The sequence below is a fragment of the Mercenaria mercenaria genome, chromosome 9 (assembly GCF_021730395.1).
Source record: "Mercenaria mercenaria strain notata chromosome 9, MADL_Memer_1, whole genome shotgun sequence".
NCBI classification, from domain to species: domain Eukaryota; kingdom Metazoa; phylum Mollusca; class Bivalvia; order Venerida; family Veneridae; genus Mercenaria; species Mercenaria mercenaria.
In genome coordinates, this window is record NC_069369.1 from 47308620 (window position 1) to 47332691 (window position 24072).

General features: G+C 33.6%; 1 protein-coding gene across 1 annotated transcript; it reads left to right on the plus strand.

The window, feature by feature from the left end:
• The first annotated feature begins 653 nt into the window (after positions 1–653).
• LOC123546167 (uncharacterized) lies at positions 654–22004 on the plus strand. The gene is made up of 6 exons (XM_053550541.1): positions 654–715; positions 1389–1480; positions 3076–3161; positions 14866–15003; positions 20275–20505; positions 21486–22004. Exons 1-6 carry the CDS (start codon positions 654–656, stop codon positions 22002–22004), a joined length of 1128 nt encoding a protein of 375 aa, XP_053406516.1.
• Positions 22005–24072: the final 2068 nt, after the last annotated feature.

Below are 24072 nucleotides of genomic sequence, written 5' to 3' on the forward strand. Positions count from 1 at the left end.
AAGTATTTATCATATTGTTATAAAAAATTTAAAAAAAAATGACAATGGCGGTAGAATGTAGAATTATTTATGATAATTGACAATAAATAGTTTCAACAGTATAGACATCATAGGTTAATATATACTCAGTCATTCGTCATATATTTACATCTTGGCGCATCCTACAAAGGGCGTAAAGTTAAATATTCGTCTTATTGAAGGTAATCGAAGCCAAAACGTTTTCTGCCCTCAGTGCCTTATCAAAAGAAAAAAAATATAATCAGTAAACCATTACAAAAGATAACAAATACTTTGATATTGTATGACCATGATGACTTTTACAAAAATGTTAATGTTTTAACAGTTACTTTTCCTTATTGTGAAGTTATAGCATTAGAGAACGAAACAACACTTTACAAAATTATTTAAATATTTTCTATTGGGCTAATGGATGATTACAAAAGATAAAATATTAAATAAAAGCGTTCTTTCGCATTTAATGCAACTTCAGATTAAAAAAGTATGATCTGTTTGAAAACTGATTTCAACATGTTAAATTTTAAAGTGCTTGAAACATACTTTAGAATTTCTTATCCAGGTAACAAACGCGGTGACTATAACTACAGCACCTGCTCTGAACATAACAGAATGTGGCAACCTGAACTGCTCCAACAATGCAAAATGCAGAAATGATAGTCATGGAGGATTTACGTGCATGTGTCAAACTGGATATAGTGTGAGTGAACATTCTGTTAAATGATACTTTTCATATAACGCAAAACGCGTCAATCGCTACAACAACAATAATATTACTTACTTCATCATAGGTTTCAGTCATCAAAGTCAGTTTAAGTCATATTGCGATCTACATGTGAAAGTGAAAGGTGCTTTTCCAAACAGTTTTGAAGTTATGAACTAGTGCCAAGGAAGAAAATCGACATTTCAAAACGTAACTGAACATCCTTACATGAAAGAAATAAAGTGAGGTTATAACCAACGAGCTCGAGCATGTGATTCGAATTCAGTAGTATCAAATAACTGCTCGCGATCGTCCAATGAGTGAATGATTGATAGAGTGAGTGTGTGAGTGAGTTTCAATTTTTCGTCTAGATACAAACCGTGACATAGAAATTTAACTAAAATTTAATTTAAACCATTTAATAAAAATATAGTGTTAAAATGCCTAATATCGCAAAGAAAGTAAATAAAATATGATAGAAGCAAGGACAAAGCTACTTCAAAAAGGGACCAATTATTTCAATATTAGTTTTATTTACGAGTAAGTGCCTAACCATGAATAAAGAACTCGGAAAACTTGCTGTCTTGCTCTATGTAATTTTTAAGCACTTGTATCACGCCGACTCTACTCAATTCATATACAGCTTATATGTAGCTTCTTCTGTTTATAGGGAACGACTTGCGAAGATGATTTTGACGAATGCAGCCTCGGAAATCCCTGTATGCACCGCGGACGTTGCCACAACAGCGTTGGAAGCTACAGGTATTTTAAAAATTATTGGCATTCATTTTCTGTTTGGTCCTGTCACTACATACTTATACTGTTGTATGTCAAAGTAATAAAACTAGAAATCATATAAAAACGAGAAACGCGTAAAAGCGTTCTGAAAAAAATATTAAATGATGCTAAAGGGGAATTATTGAATTTAGTTAGTGCATTAATGTGAGCCTTTATTAGGTCTTTTTCAAGCATATCATCTTCAAGCATTTAATCTAATGGTGCATTTAAGACACATGAAAATTCAACTTTATAAAATAAATCACGATTAATGTGTCCTTTCTCATAAATTTTTGACAGAAAATGAATAATACTTCTGTCGCTGCAGTGAACGTTTTTCTTTTCTTGAAGACTCTTAGAATATTTCTACATTGGTACCATTTGCAGCTCAGAAATTTGATATTTTTCCAGACCACAACTCGAGAAAAATTTAATATCGTATCAAAGATGATATTAGTTAAATTCACGTAATAAACATATAAATAGAAAGAGAATAATGAACAAACGCAAATGCAAACACTGCAAGAAAGAAACGAACGGTACAGGAACAGAAATGAAAACGGGTAGGGAAAAATATCTGATAAACAAATCATCATGAGGATTCGAACTCGTGCAGAACGATTTCATGATTTGCTATTGGTCTCTGCATTTTAACCGTAAATATCAATATGTTTGGTACCCATTCACCGAACTGTGCGTTTTAATGATAAATGTACGATTGAAATGAGTTAGTATAATTTCCCGTTCATGACCATGGTTCTTTCAGTATACCTAGGGGTAGGGTATTACGTGTACGAGGCATTTTCTTTCTGGTCTGGTGCAAGTGGGCTGGCTATACACAGTATAAATGTATGCTACCACGAAAAACGGGAATAAATTTTAACAAACGACTAGTACTGCATGGTATCTAATTATGAATGTAACTCTACATACACAATTACTTTATATATTTAGTTAAGGTAAATCATTCGATGTGGAATTTCTAGATTTGAAGTAAAGGACGAAATATTTTAATTTAAGATAGACATTGGATATATTCTGAATTAATGAAACCGATTCATGTTCACAATAAGCTTTTATATACTTCCCAGATGTGAATGTCTGGAGGGTTGGTTTGGAAATGACCACTGTGAAATAATGAACAATTCAACGATTGATCACTTATGCATGCCTGGGTGGATTGGTGATTGGTGCCAGGATCAATGTCTGAACGAGTAAGATTTAAAAAGCACATGAATAGTATTTATTTCACTTGCGTTTTATATTTATGAGCATTATTACTTGTTGCATTCTGCGCGTGTAAAAATAATTATAAGGCGAATAAAATCCTGAAATAAAGGAGTAAATTACCTGCTTAATAAGACTTCAAAATATTTAAACAGTTATTACAAGGTTGACTGAAGTTTGGTACTCATTAAATGTGAGAAAATGACTCTATAAGACCATTTTCGTAGAAGTTTAGTTATAGTCAAAGTTGGTTGATGATGCGATGTCAATGTTTTTGTGTTTTCTGACTTTGCCAAAGAACTTTCCTCCAAGAAAAAACAGCAACATTCAATTATCATTCTCCCATGTTTCAGTTCAATGTGCCGGCCAACTGAAGTTTGCAAAAAACGGGGAAGAGGACTTCGCTGTCTTTGTGCTCCAGGATGGAATGGCAAAAATTGTACTGACGTGGACGAATGCGCGAGCTCTCCATGCCCGAATAAGAATTCTAAATGCATGAACACACCAGGTTCATTCGAATGCCCTTGTTTATCTGGCTGGAAAGGGGACAAATGCGACGTGGATATTGACGAGTGTTCAATGAATCCATGTCAACATTCCTCAATATGTACCAATGAACAGGGTTACTACAATTGCACATGCGCACCAGGGTGGACGGCAGGCAACTGTATTGAAGATATTGATGAGTGCACTTTAAATCCATGCACGAATGGAAAAAATATAATGTGTGAAAATAGCATTGGCTCTTTCAAATGTACATGCACGCCTGGCTGGGAAGGAGTTAACTGTACGAATGATGTCGATGAGTGTCAGATGACGGGAAACACCACTGGAAATCCATGCAAACATTCGGGACTGTGTGTAAATACGTTAGGGTCCTACACATGTAACTGCACTTCCGGGTGGCAGGGGGAGAACTGTGGTGACGATATCGATGAATGCGATGAGAATCCGTGCAATGCCACATTCACTTGTGAAAATAGTTCCGGATCTTTTTCTTGTTCAGGAAAACAGATGAGCTCTAAAGGTAGTGACTTCTTCTATGGCAATTTGGGATTAAATATTGAAATAATGTCGATTAGATACAAACTTTATACTTAAATTTATATATACTTTTGGACTTTATACATAACAACTGTTCAACTGACATAAAACTAAAATAGAGCATGTGACATTACATTATGATGAAGTATATGACTGCAAAGTCAGTTCATGCTTTCTTTTACACATATTAACGTTTGACTGATGATTTTCTTTATATCTTGATATTTTTACAACAGAAAAGTCTGGCGCAAGAAAAACGTACATTATCGTTGGAGCTGTCCTAGGAGCACTCTTGATGGCTTTTAGCATCGTTGCTTGCCTAGCAATCGTGAAGTACAAATGGTATATTATAATTTACTGTTAAAAAATGATTTTTAATGTAATGTCTATACGTGTGTGTTTGTTCGGGTTCAGCGTCTTTTTCAACAATTTTTCAGTCATATAGACGACGGTGCAAACTTGTACGAGTAAGCAAAATGCCAAGCTTAAATATGCTGTCTCGCTAGAATTGTTTCCGGTATTTCATTCTTTTGGTCTGTTGTTTGAGGGGGTACGGTGCATACCAAATCCTGAATTTTAAGAGGATTTCAGCAATGAAAATGTGGCGGTCGGTTACTCTAGGTTTAAGTTATATTATGTCCAATTATCCTTGAAAAAAAGACAATTTGAGAAGACATTTTTATCATGATGCTAGACCCTTGTAGGAAGTGGTACCAGGGATGAGTGCTATACAGTATAGATTACTGTTCATACATCGAGATAATGCAGTTACGGCGTCAATACTTTCAATTAATCTTGCACTCTTCTTCAGCAGTGTTTAATATTCAAACATTCATGGAAATGCTCTTCTTCCTTAATAATAATAACTGAAAAACAGTTACAATGTCTTTTATCAAGTTATTAAGAGGAATACTTGCCCCGCCCGAGATTGAATTTCGTAGATCTTGCTGTCCATCCCTATTCAGCTAAGAGGGCGGATATTTGTATATTTTGTAATATTTCTTTACTTTTTGTTTTTGAATACGGATTATAAATGCAGGTTAAATGTAAATTTTACGAAGCAAACACTTGGAAAATGAAACAAGTGGCTCATGATGGCCCTAGATCGCTCAGCTGAGTTTCACAGTACAAATATGTTTCATTGGGACTATGGTTTTTTACAAATCTATTCTAGAAGAGGGTCACCCAAGGAGCAATTGTGTAAATAGTAATATACTGAAATATGGACAGCAATTTAAGTGGGTTATTCGAAAAGCTAGATTTCATTTAGACAGCATCCTGGCCATGTTTTATGTTATTCAGGTAGATCATTGACCAAATATTTCAATATGATTTGACCTAGTGACCTAGGTTTTACCCGAGTGACCCATCACAAACGTATCTTAGACCTTAAACAAAAGAACGTCTCGAAAAGATCAGGTAAAAATGTGGCCACTATGTGCGTGTCTGTGATTTGACCTAGTAACCCAATTATAGATTTATATAACTAGTTTCAAAATTGACCAAGATTCCATAGACACAAACATTCTGACAATGAAGAACATTAGCTTGTTACTTCCCTTGAAAAGTTGTATGATAAAGCACAAGGATAACCATATATTACATTGGTCCCTGTCAGTTGGATTCCTCTGACTTTTTCGATATAACCTTTATCCAAGATGTTGTGGTTTGTCAAAATAAATATGCTTTTTATGTGTAGGTTTCTAAATAAAAATGATTAATCAAACCTAAATTTAGCAGAGGGCCACTAAAAGAAAACCTGTCCTTGACCATTTTCCAATCCAATGAAATTTAGTATAGATATTGCTTTTGAAAATTACAAAGAAGTCAACGATAAAAACAGAGGAAGGACCAATCTACTTCTTGGACATAATCAGGGGAAGTAACTGACTAATGTTCCCCATTTTTTAAGATGATCAAGAAGAAAATGTGGAAACAAGAGTTAACAATGTATTTCTATGATCTGACCTTGTGACCTAGTTTAAGACCTCACTAATCCAATTTTAGACGTATCCTAGATGTCATAGAGGCAAACAATCTTAGATCAAGTGGAAAACAATTACGTCTAGAGTATTAACAAGCATTTCTTTGATCCGACCAAGTGACCTAGTTTATGTCCACTTTCAAACGTAAAGACAAATACTTTGCTAAAATTTTAGGAAGACGAGGTAGAAAATATTGCATGAGGAGTGGTAACAATATTTACCTTTGTATAGACCTAGTTACCAGTTTTTTTAAACCAAATGACCCAGTAATGAAAGCTTTGACATTTTATTGAGTATAACATTCTGACCAAGTTTCATTAAGACTGAGCCAAAACTGTGAGCTACGATGTATTATCAGTCAAATTGTTGACGACATACGACGAACGACAGGTACAAGGCGATAGCTTACATTTAACAAATAAAGATATTTTTCATTTTATTCGGTTTAACAGCTGTTTTTATGTGAATTTTATAGGAATGCAAAGCGTATTGACAAGGAAGAAGTTCAAGAACAACAGTAGCAGCAACAGTAACAGAAAACACAATTATAATGAACATCACAACCTTTTAGTCCAATTTGAACCTGTGATTATATGAGCTCAATTTGGTGTTACAAATAAATCAACGACTGTATGATTCTGTATTTATGAAATGCGTGTCGTTATGAAAAATAAACATAAGTGCCACATTTTCTTTTTTATTAATTTCTCTATACTGCGAATAAATTTCTTTGGGGTAAGACTTTAGTTTATGGGATGTATACCAGATACATGTAAAATAACTCGGGAGCTGCTGGAACAGGGCTGTTTTTATTAATTGTACAATTATTCAGCAGAAGTCGTCTTTATCAGTAGCTGGTGGCAACTTTGAATAATCTGTAATGCACTCAATACAGGTAACGTTTTTTTTTCGAAAACGGTAGCCTGATTTACTATTGTAATTTTATATTTATGACTATGCCAGGGAGACCCGCTGAGACAGTTACCCCTGCCATAGTGGCGAATGTTGATGTTTATGTCAACAAAATCGCAGAGTGACAATGCCGTTTAATCAGTTTAAGACTGGTAAAGCATTCGCACATCAGATTCTTTTTACATGCAGTCTCAGGTGCGAGTAAGGTAAGTGCTAGGTGTTTGCCGAATTCGAAACAACTGACAGAAGACCAAAAGGTTTCAACGGTAACATTAGAGAGTTTGAGATTTCAGCCTTCGCCGTCGCCTTCAACGTCTCTCATATATATTTGGGGTAAAACGTCACCGATATGCGTGTATTTTATTTATATATGACGTTGCTACTAAAGTTTTCCATTTAATATCAAGTAAGCCTAAGACTTCTCTTTATTGCTATGTGAAATAAAAAGCTTAGTTTCAGGATATCTGCTTAATTAAGTTATTCGATTATTCATATGTATAATTAGACTAAAATTGATGCTAAACATTATCAGTAAGTATAAGAATAATGAAGTTTTGTATGGCTAATGATTTTAACTAAATACATTGAATTTAACCTGGAAGTATGAAGTTTTCAAATGATTTTGAGAAACTTTGAGATTTTGTTCAAACTTCTACGGCATATTGTGTCCCCAGGCGGTATCGATTATACCAGATTGGCCTTTTTGTCGTATGAAGTGAAGTTTTGAACGTCCGATGATGTGATACCACGAAAGTCAAAACTTCAGTCTTTTTACATCTACCATGTCCACATACTCGGCATCAAAGACTGAAATCTGGATGCACATGGCATGACAGACATTTTACTTGAAAAATGAATAATAACGCGCGATTATCATTTGTTGGAACATTTTATTTTCACTTCCAAATAAAATCAATCCGTTTCTGTCGGACATTTAATACGACAATTGCGTTTTAATTATAAACATAAAATGGTACTAGTAAGACGGAAAATTCTTTAAAGTATAAGACAATTTCAGATCTATGATATCATGAGGCGAGAAGTTTCCTGTTAGCCGTATGGGATAACTCCATTCTTTACATGCACGGACCCAGAGCCAGGCAGAGGGGCATTGTTGGTCAATCCCTCCTTTGATTCTTACAAAGAAAATCGGTCTTGAAACTCGGTGTGATGATGCCAAAACGTATGATATCATGAGAGTATCTTACATTTGTTTCAAATCGCTTGTTAAATGTATTCATGCGTATATTGGCTCATGTTATCAAGATATCTTTTAAAATGTAAGACTTTTATCAGGTACATTGTTTATGAGAGTCTACAAGTAAAACGCGTCTTTTAAGGAGTTCGAAATATAAAGTACCAATTCAAAGTAAAAAAATAACAAGAAGACCAAGATGGCCCTAGGTCGCTCACCTGAGAAACACACCATAACAGTGTAAACATGTTTGACCTAGTGATTTCATGGAAACAAATATTCTGGCCAATTTTCATTAAGATTAGACAAAAAAATATGGTCTCTTGAGTTTAAACAAGTATTTTCTTAGATATGACCTAGTGACCTAGTTTTGACACCAGATGACAAATCTTGACCTAGATTTTTTCAAGGAAATTATTCTGACCAAATTATATAAAGATCAATTGAAAAATACAGCCTCTATCGCATTCACAAGATATTTCTTTGATTTGACCTAGTGACCTAGTTTTTTAACCCAGATGACCCATTTTCAAACCTAGTCTATATTTAATCAAGGCAATCATTCTGGCCAAATTTCATAAAGATCAATTGAAAAATACAGCCTCTATCGCCTACACAATATTTTTATTTGATTTGACCTAGTTACCTAATTTTTGACCCTAGATGATTTATATTCAAAATCGACCTAGATTTTATCAAGGCAATCATCATTCTGACAAAATTTCATGAAGATCAGTTTAAAAATATAGCTTCTATCGCATACACAAGGTTTTTCTTTGATTTGACCTAGTGACCTAGTTTTTAACCCCAGATAACCCATTTTCAGACTTGACCTAGGTTTTATCAAGGCAATTATTCCCCTCAAAATTCATGAAGATCAATTGAAAAATACAGCCTCTATCGCATACACAACGTTTTCCTTTGATTTGACCTAGTGACCTAGTTTTTGACCCTAGATTACCCATTTTCAAACTTGCCTAGATTGTGTCAAGGTCATCATTCTGACAAAATTTCATGAAGATCAGTTGAAAAATACAGCCTCTATCGCATATACAAGCTAAATGTTGACAGACAGACAGACGCCGGACGCCGGACATCGAGCGATCACAAAGACTCACCTGAGCATTGTTCAGGTGAGCTAAAAAACCTTTAAGAAAAACTATGAAAAACTAGTCAACAGCATGACGGATGAATGTGTCCTTTATATTTCATGGTCATACCTTTTGTGTTTGCGTTATCGCATATATTTAACTTAACTTCAAAGTATATAGAGAAATGCATTTGTAATAGTTGGTGTCTCATGTTTTTTTTAAAAAAATATTAACTGTATTATTTTTCAAGAACACCATCAACAATAGAATACGTTGATATGATTATCATTTTATTTCCTCTCATGTATGATTTACAATCGTGCATTGTATACTGACATTATTTTATATAAAACCTAAATGTTCGGAGCAACACCAACAAGTTTTTACATTGTTCACATTGTTCCTTTTTTATCGTAATCGCGCTATTTAATGCGATGATTATATTAATTGAAATGTTTTTATTTAATTTTCATTTTTAAAATCCTTTTGTAAAAGTCCTGCCCTTTCTGACAATTGATATCAAAATGCACGAAGAAAACGATCATAATTACGGATAAATTGAATGGGCGGATTAAAAGAAGTAAGGTTTATTCTAAAATTTGAAATCTCAAGGAGTTTTAATCGAACTTCAACTTCATAAACTTCGCAAGAGACGTTGAAGGGGAAGGCGAAGGTTGAAATCTCAAACTCTCTTATAGCAAAAGAACGTGTTTTGAACTGTTTTCCACTGTGGATGAACTACCGGGTATGTGTCTGAAAAAAATCTCATTCAAAGCAGTGGAAACCAGCTGGTTCCCCACCTCCCGAGAAATTTAAGCTGTCTCCCTCTCCTGACAAGTTTATGCTGATTGCTTTTTCGGATTCTCGTGGAATAATACTGGCGCATTTCACGCCAAAAGGTCAGTCTGTGACTGCTAGATACTATTCGGAAGTAATTTTAAAAAAAAACACTTAAAGACAAACTAAAAAAAGTGCGTCCCAGGCTAGATCAGAAAATATTTTCGCACCTCCGTACAGATCTGACCATGCCCCCTGCAACATTTTTAACTGAAAAAAGTCGAGCTGAAAACAAATATGAGACCAGGGAGGCTTTGGTTTCAGCTATAAATTGGTATCTCAGCAGTAGGTCTACTTAAAGGTTTGTGTAAGGAATACAAAAGCTTCCACGAAGAAGGCTAAAGTGTATAGACGTATTTGGGGAATACCTTGAAAAGGAAAAAAATGTGTTTTTTTTTAAATATAAAATATTATTTTGAGAAAGAGCAAAAAGTCTGGATATTTTCCGACCTCCCCCAAACCCACCCCTACCCCGTCGTATTTCGACGTTCAATTTTTGAAGTAGTTGTTTGAATCAGTTTCTATCGACACTATTTTTTAAAGATGGGCATCTTTTATTAAATTTGAACATTACATTTTTCTTAAAATCTACTAATATATATTGATATATGATTTAGCAGAATATATGTTAAGTTAAAACAAGAAAATGTGTTCTGAAATACAGCAGCGTTTCATGTGCTGTATTGGACTATTTCACATGTAGCACTTTTTGGTTATGCCAAACATTGTCCAAGATATGTAGCTGTACATCGTGTAGCGCATATGAGATTTACTGTTCTTTTTAATTTGTAAAGTTGTATACGTCTGACAGACAGTTGGTTGGCATTTTTGATAAGTCTATTTCAACACATTATTCTTATGGTAACGACAGAAAAATCGTGTTGACGAGGTTAACATGAATATGATAGTGTTATGTGTATAGACTAAGTATGATTTCCCTATGTAATCCCTGCTAAAGTACAATTATGAAAGTGCGATCTCTCGACGACACGGTGATGATTGGAGATTATACTGCAGCACCATGACGATATATGCGATACGAAATTCGCTTCATTACGCCTTTGCTCCATTATCATCCTATCAAATCATCATCACAGATTCTTTGCCACTGTGTCCTCGCTGTCCGCTTCGCGTTTGCAAAAGTTGTCCACTCTCCGAATTGAGTTGTTCGATCCGATGTTCACACTACCTTTTCTTCGAGTTTCGTTGAGCGACTTCGCTAATTATGGTGTTTTTACATGGCGGCCACAATGTAAATGATTTAACTGTCGTCTTGTCGCCTGGCGATGTCGATATTTCTCAAATAAAACGGCGGGGAAAAGGGATATAAATCGCTGGGTCGCAGTACGAAAAGACGCAATTGCACTAATCAGCCACCGTAGTTTATTTTGACTTTGAGTAAGTTTTGTAAGTAATTTTTTAATTGCATTATAAACCTATTCAATATTATTACAGTTAGATTAAACACTGGTTTCTTATCCCTTCTTCTAAAATATAAGTTAATCGTTTAATTAGGTTGTTAAAGTATGTTTCACGCTTGCGCCAGTTTCAGTTGTACCCTAGTAGCAGAATAGAATAGCAACTTTTCGTTAACAGCATATACATGCTAAACTTCATTGCTGAACCAATTTCGGCTATATATTTTTATGTTAATGTAAACTCGGCAAAATGCCTGAAATGCTTATTTTGGTAGCAGATGACACACATAAAGGGAAAAGAAAAAACACGACAGTACAATATTTTTTGTTATTCTGGTTTTGTACAAAACACAATTTGTATTATCGGAAGCCTTATATTTTGCGTTTATATGTATTTACATAAAACTTTTTTCTATTTTCTTACAAAATTCATGTTCACAAACTACTGATTGGTACATGTGTACATGAGTATTTCATCAATTTAAAAAGAAGTATTCAACCAACCCATCATCAATTTCTTTTAAATCCATCCGTTTCTTAATTCTGCATGAATTCGGAAAGCAGAAATAATAAAGAATCTTTAAGCATAACAACGTTCCATGTAGAAGGCTTACCCGAAACGAAACCTTACATGGATAACTTTATGTTTGATATCTGCATGTGTTGATGTTTCACATACAAAAAAGCTTCATAAAAAAGAAAAAAACAGACAACAAATTTAAAAAAAAATGTAGCGGGAAGGGGAAAATATAATTAAAATTAAATGTTTAGTTTTATTTAACCCGTAAACCCAACCGTGTTCAAAAGTTACAGGATCAGATAAATTGTAAAAACCGTCTAAATCATGGGTGGGTTTAGGGATGGGTGGGGAGGGGCGAAGCTGGGTACGCTCCAATAAAATCGACCAGGGTAAGTTTTTTTAATACGTTTATCCACATATTTACTTTATATGTGACAACTGCAGTCAGTTAATTTGATCAAATATCAAGTGCAGTTGTGTCTCTGCAGTAAGACCTGACTGTAATTGGTACTAGTAATTGACATTTAGAGAAGAAGAAAAAAAGATGTCATATGCATGCAATCAGTTAATATTCTTGGGCAATTTTATGCTTGATGTCAGCATGTCAAAGTTAATTAGTGTTTACTAGTGTTTTATAACACATTACTACGCACAACTCTGTGCAATTACCAAACCAAACAAAATTTACATTTAATATCTATTTAAACCAAGTGTTTTACTTTTAAAGTCAAGAAAATTAAATACATTTGCTTTATATATCTAAGTACGCTTTTACATCAAATGCAATGAATTGCATTATGAATGAAACTGAGGGTATAAAGGCTGCATCAATATTGCAGGGTATAATTTTGTTATATTACAGGTTACTCGTACGTACTTATTTGGTTATTATATAAATCACATTTGACTGAACTTATAACTAGTAGATAGTGTTCACTAGTGTATCTTTTAATCATTATGATCATGCGTGTGAAATGTCTTTCATCATTTAATGTAAAATTGTTAACATACCGATGAATGCTGTATTCTGTTCATAGCTGAACAGGAGGCAATCGCACGAAACATTTAAATTGAACTCTCAAGTGTCAAAATCAAACTATAGACGAAAGAGTGTTCATATAACTAATACTAGGACAACATTTCCGAGGAAAATACTTTATCAGCACACGTGTATAAAAAGGAAATTATTTTAGGCACTTACAAACAGAGTAAGTATATATATTTAGATTCTTATAAATGTTTATAAGGTGACGGTGTTCTTTAAATCTGTGAAATAAATCACTGAAATATATAAAAGTTTAACTTGTATATTTAATATTTCACATTACCTTGATTGGAAGGCATTTTTTCACTTGGAATTTCTGAGATGCTCTTGGGTGTCTCCCATCCAATTAAGGGAGTCCAGTAATGGCTATTTAAAGCATAGTACATGTGTCATTTAGCGGGCTTTTTCTCGTTCTGTCCCTCCGGTCAGTTCACTCAGTGTCTGTACTGGTAGAATAAGACTTTGGCGCCCGGAGCGTGTGTGCTAGCTCCAGTGATATTTTTGTCTAGGTGGTGACCCAATGTATTTCTGTATCAGTTTTTTTTCCTGTCCTTGATATCGCATTTTACTTTTGTCTGTGCACTTTGTATTCTGAAATACACTGCTATATGGTATTGGTTTGAAGAGGTAAAGTTCTTTAAGTTAGACTTTTTCCGTTGTATATTAATTTCTATTTTTCATATAGCTAACATTGTTATCTTTCTTTTACTCTTTATATCGGTAAGTCGCCACACGTGTATCCGAAGATGAATCAATTTAGCTAACATATAGTCCAGCAATCAAACAAATGTATGTATCTTTTATTTACAAGGGCATACGATGCTGATCTCACAGTCTAGGTAATTATTTAACAGTATGATCATACAGTTTTACCTATACTGATCAGAAATATTTGGTTTTGAAAATATGTATTTGCTTGGGAGAGTTCATGATGACTTTCTTCGAAAAACAACAAATGCTCGCAAAAGTATATGCTATATGGGGAATTGGGTTGATATTTTCCCATATCTATATCTATAATAGTAAAATAATACAAGAAAGTTTATTTGTATTTTTGCTTTATTCTCCGAGCAGTATTAATTTTGTGTTGGCTTTTTGTCAGTCCAATGTATGTCATAAATGACGATTTTATCCTTTCGATTTGCAAAATTTCAAATTTTCAGTTAAATGTCTGGCCTGGCTCATAATAATGGCATCAACTTTACAAACACAACGGAAAAATTAGTTTCATAAGACAGCAAAGAAATCAAAGAGCAGAGACGGAAGCAATTTTTGTCGGACATCGCTTGGAAAATTCCTTTCTTTTTCAGTTTGAATGCGCCAAGAAGAAATAGTTTTGATCCATAAACTCTAAAACATGTGAATGTGTATTTCTAAAGCACATATTGATGGCTTACAAATATTGTTTTAAACGTAAGCGTATCCAAATATTTTGTTCAGTGTGTTGCAATAATTACCGTTTGCGTAATTTGCGTAATGATATTGGGAGTAGCTGCGCAAATGTTTCGCGCAAATAACCAATCCGCGCGTTTTGTAATCGCGCAGCGTACTAGTAAATATTCAATTTGTGAATTAAGACAGTCATACTGATTTTATCTCCTGAAAAAGTTTCATTAGAGGACCTTTCATATAAAATTGTTTAATGATACAAATGACAAAAATCAGACATGCTTGAAGGTGTGTGTACATTTCTTTAAATAATAGTAAAGGTGATGCATATATTTATGCAGTTATTTGAAGAAGATATTAACGTCCTTGGTAATATATGTACTATTTCTTTAAAAGTCGTTTTAGAGCTATTTATCGTCATTCCAAGTGTATTCTATAAACACGTATTGTTCTTAACTTTTTAATGCTTTTATAGTTTAACATTTAAAAGCTGGAATTGTAACTATCACAAAAACGAATAAAATATCAAATCCTGACATGTATTCTAAGTATTGATTCATTGTTACTTTTATAATAATTACGTTTCTTTTGCTTCTTTTATGTCATACATTTATTGAACACTCCAAATGCTATGTGTGCATTGTGAGGGGGAACTCTTATCAGTTTATTTAATCAATTTTTAACGAATGAAAAACATTTTATTACAGACGAGCATAGTCTTACAAACTATGAGCACATACGAAGATTACAACAAAGCATCTCGTCGCTATGACGACCAGAGAGCAGCTGTTGGATCGGACGTTATGGCTGCAATGTTGCAGTTCTATATTGGGAAAAAATTACAGGTGTGAATTTAAGTAATGTCAGGGTCAGGGTTATTTGTCCATCAATTTCAGGATTTTTAACATTTTGTTCTCTTTCAAAGGGATATATGAGGTAACTCGGCACGCTTAATATAATCAGCCGCCAGTTTTAATTTACTAAGAACAACTTTTAGCAAAACGCCTAATTCAAACTTAGATAATGCTTCATATGAATGATCATTGCTACTGAATATCAACCAAGAACTTTCAATGTCCTATCGCTATTATTTCTAGAGACAAAAGATTTCCCACGGGAAATGGCCGATTCCCCAACGGTAATGGTCTGTTTTCAGTTGAAATAAATAAATCACCATGCTTTAAATTTATCAAGACTATATAATAAATTGTCTTGTAACAAGAAATATCTTTAAAAATGATGGTCGGCGAATTGTAATAAGGAAAGAAGTTTATGAATTTTTCATCTAACATTCATCTTTCATCTAACATTTTTCAAATTGCAAAACTAAACACCGCACTTTAACAATTTAAATGGTTCTCTTTTAATTTTTCGCAAAGGTTTCGTAGGGTTGCAATTTTGTTTCGTTTATCCTTAGACGAATAATTACAGCAGTAGTTTGATGAAGATTCATGAAGCGGTTCATGAGAAGAGGTCATTAAACGTGTTTATATTTTTAGCTAAATTGGTCCCTATCCCCATTTGTAACAAAATAGCAGGAGACCTTACGATATTGTTATACATCGAGTTTGATAAAAATCCATTACATTTTAGTGGTTAATGCGAAGAAAGGCATATTTACTTTTAGCTATAGTGGTCCCTAATAGGGCCCAAGTTCCTATATATTAAATAAATTTGGAAGAGGACCTTATAATGATGCTCCAGACCAAGTATGACAAAGATCCACCAAGCTGTTCATGAGACGCTGTATAAAGGCATTTGAAGTTTTAGCTCTAGCAGCCCCTAAAAGGGGTTAAATGTCCCAGCTGAACAAAGTTGGCTGCGGGCCTAATAAAGATGCTACAAATCAAGTTTGATTAGAATACATGAGAAAACATCAATTAAAGGACTTTTTTATTTATTATTTTTATTTATTTCTAAAATAGGCCAACTGATCCCGCTTTAACAAATGCATATTCTTTGGACAATGACGTCACATCTATAAAAAAGTGAAGGTCAAGCAAAACATACAATTGTAATTATTTCAATATTTCTGTTTCATAAGCAAAGTTTGACCGTAGTCATATCACATAGATAAACTGTATGCAGCGTACCTTCATTTCAGAGTAATGAGATTCAGTCATTATATAGCATATATATAATAAAACAGATTTCATCTGAGTTCAATATTTGCATACCATACTAAAGAAAAATATTCATATATAATAAATAAGTTAATTAATTAATAACAAATATATCAACGCAAACAAGTACTCATTTTAATATGCAATCTGAATAAGTCACAAAAGCAAAAAGCCTTTTCATATACAGACGACAATTGTAACAAGGGAAATCTTTTAAAAAGCACTTCTCTACATAAAAGACTCTTATCACACCCTTATTCATGTGATACGCAGACCGTATTCAGCTCTTTCTTTAATTTGATATATGATGGTATTTGAACAGGATTTTATCATATTTATTAAACTTACTTATCATTTTGAGATATATCAATATTCTTGCTAAATATACTGAGCCAAAGTTAGCTTTAAAACTGTGAACAGCGTCGTTTAGGATAAACGCTTTGTCTACATTTCACTCAGCGTAGCACAATCAACAGAGTGAAAGAAATTGACACTCTCGTCCAATCAGGCAGAGTGTTGCATAAATCTTCCATTTTGATAAATTATCTATAATGCATTATCAAGTAGTTTGATTTGCAAACTGAAGTCACGTGGCATAAGTAACGAAAACGAATTTAGACGGCGTCGCCGAAAAAAATGAAGGAACAGAAAGTTATGATTGGTTTCCTATGATACACAAGTCACTGATAACGCTAAATGAAAGTTGTATTTCCACGTATGGCTATTATAGGATTTTTCAAAAGTGCACATGCGAAAATATAATCGCCATGGTCAGTCCTCATTTCCTTTTTATTTAAGTATAATCATTGTGTTGATTTATTTGCATATACATTTGAAACAAAAAGAAAGAATATCGTAGCAGCTGTCTGTATCAAACTTTTTACTTAGCTTAAGACGTTTAGCGGACAATTTCAATACGTTTAGTGGAATTGTATTTAAGGACGTATAACTTATTTTTTTAGAAATATTTGACAGTCGGGCGTATATGACGTTAAGAGGATTTCGTTTAACTTTCGGCGGTCTTTTGACTTTATGACAGCGTTTCTGAAGTATAAGGGACTTTATGATGCTTAGTTGTGCCACAAACCCACTATAAGCATTAATTTATAATCGGAACCTGCGGCGTTACGTCATTTATCCGGAAAACATAGAGTAATGCCTGGTACCGCTTATATGGACAGCATAAATGTTGTCAGAAATGTAATACAACCTGTGTATTAACTGTTAAAACCGTCAGCCAGCACTGTTCTCTATCTGAAGGTTGATTTTGACAATATATGGTATTATGCAAAATTATTCAAAATAAAAACATAAAAGAAGCGGCAAAATACGCCGTAAGGATCTCAACTGATATTTTGCGAATTGTGAAATATTAAGCACAAAGACCTATGTATTTTATTTGGCCACATTGTTTAAAATATGTAAAACTACAAATACGAAACATTTCAAACAAAATAAAGTCAGCATTGGCTGCATTTTCTTCGGATACAATAATGCTTTGAAAACATATTGTTTAATAAAATTCTATATTGTTGTATAATATTTGTTTCAAACTTATAATTACACTCAAAATTTAACTACATAGCGATTTGTCTCATAGTTTTTCACATACACTTATATGATGGGAGGACATAAGGGGCTGACCATTTGATATTCTATTCGCGGAGCGGGGAGGGTGGGTCATGACTGGGATTTATTTATTTTTTTAAATCCTGACTTTGGATTTGCTTGAAAAAAAAAAATTCTGACTTCATCATAATGGACAAAAAATTCTGACTCCACAATCACTGAAAAAAAAGAATTCTGGCTCCAGGTCGGATTTATAAAAAAAATCTTCCCATTACTCTAAAAGCCATCTTCTTGCTTTTGAGTTGTTTCAGGTTTAAATATCTTATCATTACAAGGTTAATATTAGTATATGTATATATTACATAACACTCTTTTTTCGTTATTAAGGAAGAACTGCATTTCCATAAACGTTCAAATATTAAACAAGATGAATTGAAAGTATTAAAGCTGTAAGGTGTAGTTTTGACTGTTGTTTTGTTACCTATACGGTAACAGTGTGTTTCCTTCTTATCCCTTCTTATTGATAAGAATGTACAGATATTTCATCCTAAAAGCTCATTTGAAATTTACATTTGAGCCGTGCCATGAGAAAACCAACATAGTGGGTATGCGACCAGCATGGATCCAGACCAGCCTGCGCATCCGCGCAGTCTGGTCAGGCTCCATGCTGTTCGCTTTTACAGCCTATTGGAATTGGAGAAACTGTTAGCGAACAGCATGGATCCTGACCAGACTGCGCGGATGCGCAGGCTGGTCTGGATCCATGCTGGTCGCATACCCACTATGTTGGTTTTCCCATGGCACGGCTCATTTGTCTTTTCAAACAATCATCTTATGGTACCACTTCCTTCAAAGGTCTAGCACCCTAATAAAATTCCAACCCAGAAATATCTTCTTTTTTTTCGAGGATAATTGGACATAATATAACTTAAACCTATAGAGGTATCCGACCGCCATATTTTCAGTGTTGAAATCCTATAAGAATTCAGGATTTGGCATGCACAAATTTCAGAATTTTCCTGGAGAGTACTCCCGTACCCCTCAGAAAGGTTGCAACACTTTTTAAAATTAAGATGACCATTTTTGAAAACAGTTCTCAAACAGATAGACAAAAAAAAAAGAAATAACAATATTTACAATTTTCAACTCTTAATAATATACAATCTTTTCTTCTGCTCAAAACACTTGATCTTAAAACTCAGCAATGTATGGGGCTTCCCCTCCTGCAATCTCCCCATACCCTCGCACCCAAACTTTGAAAAGACTCTTACACTCTAGTGTACTGTGTGTACACTATCTGATTCGAGGATGCACCCAATGCACCAACCTGAATACGGCAAGCATATATTTTAGAAAGCCTGCAAATCAGACCTCAGACCATTTTCAAAGGAATTTTCTGTGGTGTCAGTGGTTTTATATTAGGCTGATGTCCAGGATATTCACTGTCTCTTATTTATACAAGATATCTCGCTTCTTCTCCTTTGCTCTACCCACCAGACAGCTTATACCTTGCATTAAGTCTATGACCTTTGTTTTACCTTAAAGCAGCGTATAGGGTAGCTATTAACATATTTACCTATTAAGTGTCCAAAGGCTTAGGCCTGTACATGATTTTCACAGGTACAATTCCTTATATTGATGATTCAAAAAAGGGGAAATTATATCTCCAAGTATACATCAAAATACACCAGAGCTACATGAACAATTCAATTTTTTTCCAGGGTAGCACTTCACCGAACCCCTCTAAGTTATCCCTCAACATCCATTTATGGCTGGCTATGCCCCTTATGACTCATTTATCTTTTAGATATCAATCATGTGCATAAATGGCAGATTTTTTTAACCAGTTTGCTTATAGAAGTATATGACTATGCTTAAAAATAGGAACTGTAATTAGTCAAACTGCTTCTTAGTAAAAAAAAAAATAATCAAAGAGTCTTGCATTTAGCTATTTCATGTGTACTTTTTAAAGCAAATTACTCAATATAGAACATATTTCTTTATCATGCTTATTAGTTTTTTAATATTTTGAAAAAAAAAATTGTTGTTTACTCTGAAAAAATTTATTCTGACCTTCAAGTTCTGAAAAAAAGAAATTCTGACTTTCATAGAAAGCGAAAAAAAATCTTTACTTTAGTTAAAATCCCCCCTCTCAAAGAACTTTAAATGGTCGACCCCTAATCCTTACGCTATATAGAAAGCAGCTTTTACCATTTTCCGTTTTCTTTTTTTTTTTTTCTTAATGAATAAGTTGTCAGTTATTCATCTACCGCCTGTTTAAATAAAAGTCTTTTGATTTTGATGCTCTAAGAATTTAAAAATGAATGAATACAGAACGTTGTTTTGAATATTGTTAATATTTTTGTCTACCAGGTTATTACTTGTTTGGTAAACTAAACACATTATTAATTAATTTTCTTTCAGGATTTGCAAATATTAGATGCTGGCTGTGGAACCGGAAATTATGCAAAATCACTCATTGAACATGGAGCTCGTCAGATCTCACTTCTTGATTCCTCTCCGGGAATGTTAGAAAAAGCTAAAGACAAACTGAGTGACTACATAGCAAACGGAACTGTTAAAGACTTTATTGAGGCAAAGATGCCACCACTTCCGTTTTCAGATGAAACATTTGATGTTGTTATGTTCAATGTGGTTTGTATGATTTTTTTTTAATTTTGTGTAAGAGAACGAACTTCCCCAATATTGAACGTGATTTTCAACATTTTGTCAGAATATAACTGGAAATTGATAGATTTTCAAGATATATCAAAATGGTCATTTGGGCACGAACAAAAACAAAGACATTTGGAGTCTAATGTTGAATGAAATAAACTCCAAGTTTCTTTGCTAATTTAGAAACATTCAATTTGTTTGCTAATTTAGTAACAAACACCTGGCTAAAACACTGCCATTTTTGTCTGTTATCAAATAACACCAGTACACCCAAACCTGTACAAAAGACCATATCCGAAATAAAAATGTTTATAAAAGGCAATATTTTGTCTTCAAGTTTAAGGTATTTTTGCATATCTGAAACACCAGAAATGATGGCGTAATGTCATTTATCTTTAAAACATAGAACAAAGACCAGATGCGGTTATCAGAAACGTAAAACAAACCACGAAAATATGACAATATTTGTATCGACTGATAAAACCGGCAAACCTTCTGTCTTCTGTCTTCCTTAACACTAAATAAATGACTTTTGCCAAAATTGGAATAAAATCCAAATTTGGTAATAAAATCAGCTTGTAATGAGCAGATCTCTTTAATTATTGGTAAATATCTCAAAAATAAACACAACGACCTATACATTTTATTGATCTCAAAGAATCTCATTTTCCTATAGACTCCCATTAACTTTTGATTGAGGTAAAAGAGTCCAGCAAAACATAAAAAAGCATACATAAAGAACATTATCTTTTCTATTGACCGAATGTTTTTAGTATATCTTTATGTTTTAAAACATCGAGGTATGATCAAATTTAATGTTGATGAAAACATTTTGATCTGAATATGCAGAACCAACTTAATCATTAATGCACCTTTGATGTGGGCTGCCTGCCATTAAAGACCACTGTTTTCGTTTCTTGTACATTGTTATAAACAATAAATACCTTTTATCAACACAGGTTTTAAACCATCTGGACAGAGGGAATCCTGAATTTCCCAATTGTGTGAATACACTCAAAGAAACCGTAAGGATCCTACGACCAGATGGCTTCATCATTGTATCAACAATGCTTCCGTCTGTGGCACATAATGTCATGTGGTTTACGCAGCTGAATATGAAATTAACCAAACGATTCACCGACGAATGTATTCCTTCTGTTGAGCAGATTGAAAAAATGTTTGAAGATGCTGGTATCCAGTGTATTCAGAAATTGAGTATACTGGGTTCGGATATGTACAAATCCTATTACAACTTGGATGGTCCCTTAGACGAGTCATGGCGTGCAACCAGTTCATATTGGTCGTTTGCGACAAGTGAAGAGGTGGCTGAAGCTGTTGAAAGAGTAAAATCATTAAAAGCAAGTGGAGAATATGAGCAATGGGTCAAGGAACATGACCTTGCAAGTAGTTCTGGTTTTCTCACCATATTCTTTTGTAAACCTCGTACGACGGATAAAACTATTCCTCTACCAGAATAGATAGTAATTTTCGAAGTTACAATGTACTTTCTATAAGAATATATATGAGTATATGTGTATGAGATTTCGGGCTTTACAAGTGTGTAAAACAAAAAATAAATATGACATTTATTACTTTTGTTTCTTTTTACAGTCATTGTTTTCAAGTCAATCACTTTTAATTTCAAATCTCTGTACTGGCAGTATAATAAAAAGTTAAAAATGTAGTCCAACATCGGAAGCAACACAAAAGTTATCCAAATAAATTTGTTTTACACACTTATAAAAAAAATTCTGTTAGCCAATCGAATTGAAGGAAACGGTCCAAAAAAAGAAACAATCCAATATTAATCAAATAAATATATTATAAGTAGATCACATAGTTTTACTCAGCTGCTACGGTTTTGGAGTTGCATTTCAACATCTATTAGGTGTTTTGGGGTCACGGGATTAACACCCGGTCTTGTCGCTGTCTCTTCACCATCAATAATATGTACATGCGGCAATCAATTAACTTTAGCAAGTATTGTTCATTTAAAGGGCACATCCGCGTTGAAATATTTTAGCGTTATTGTTTTTTAACGAACATCGAACCGGAGGGTAGCAATAACAACAAACTTTTAATTAGATCACGCGTCCTCTTCCATCTGTCAATTTTGTCATTAGTTTTCATGATCTGTCAAACTCATGAATATCACTCCCTTTTTTATTTTGCATTACTTTATAATTAGCTTGTTAAAGACATTGCAGTGTATTAATAGGTGCGCTTGAAATTGTTTTCACATACGAATTTCGTTTGTTTTAGATTAATATTAATAATAAGGGTACAAAACTCGATTTAAAGGCACAAGAAAGGTTCCTTTCTGGCGGATAAAGAAAAACATTAGGTTGAAACATAACGGTATTATTGTTGTAAATAACTGAACACTTTTTAAATTTTTATCAGTCACCTGAAATTCACATTGTACCACCTTAATCGTTTTAATTCTTAGATAAAACCGCCATCAAGGTTTTCGTTTTCTTCAATATCACTGACTGTTTGAGGTTGCTCTCTGGCTTAGAGTATGGTCCTAAAGAAAAGTTCAAGATATTCATGAAAGGAAAGAATTCTGAGTTCTTTTCCTCTACTCTGGATTAAAATAATTCTAAACTGACCATCAACTAAGATTGTTAAATTTTGCATATGAAACAAACGTAGCTGCTAGATAATATGGTTATTCCTCTGTTTGTGTAATAAGGAGGTAGATGACCTTAATATTTGTATGTGCGCATGTCCAACCGGAAGCTAACGTGACGGTTTACGACGACGTTTACGACAAACTAAATGTGTTTGTATATCCATTCTTCCGAAAAAATCATGAACCTTTCTCCGATCTGATGTTTAATGGTTTGATAATGCAGAAATAATGAATAAATTGTCGCAGAAATGCTTCAAAACATTGTTGCCTTAAAATGACGTCATTAACGTCATGACGTTACGTGTCAGTTACCGCGCAAAATTAATAGGTTTAATTTGAAAGTATGTAATTCTGTGCATTTTCTTTATTTGAACTTTTTTTAAACAGCCATTATTTGCCGAAATATTTTATGAGTCTTTCGATCTGAATAATGTTCAATATTTTGCTTCTTTTATGTAGTTATATTGAAATGTAAGAAAATGGATGATGGTAACTGGGATTATAGCTGGGAGAAAGGTTACTTATTATGGCCATTTTCAAAAATAAACAATGGACAGTTTGTTCTGTAATACCTATTTTTCAGTTTCCGTTGATAATTTCTTACTTATAAACTAAAACTGAGCTCTAAAATGGTTCAAATTTTAGTAGAAAATTGTGGTTTCTTGAATTAAATTGATGTTACCATGGAAACGAAACCCGTGACTGATATATCTAAATGTAAAATTCAAAAGCATTGACACTGGTGTATGTAAGAAACACAGCTTCGGCATTTTATTTGCATTTCAACAATATCCATGAGGATAATAGCAGCATGCAGAACGATTTTTCCATAAAAAAATGTCAGACGAAGAGCCAGTACAGCTGTAAGTATTTTAAGCTGTGAAATTTGTTTAAATAAATGCAAATAACAC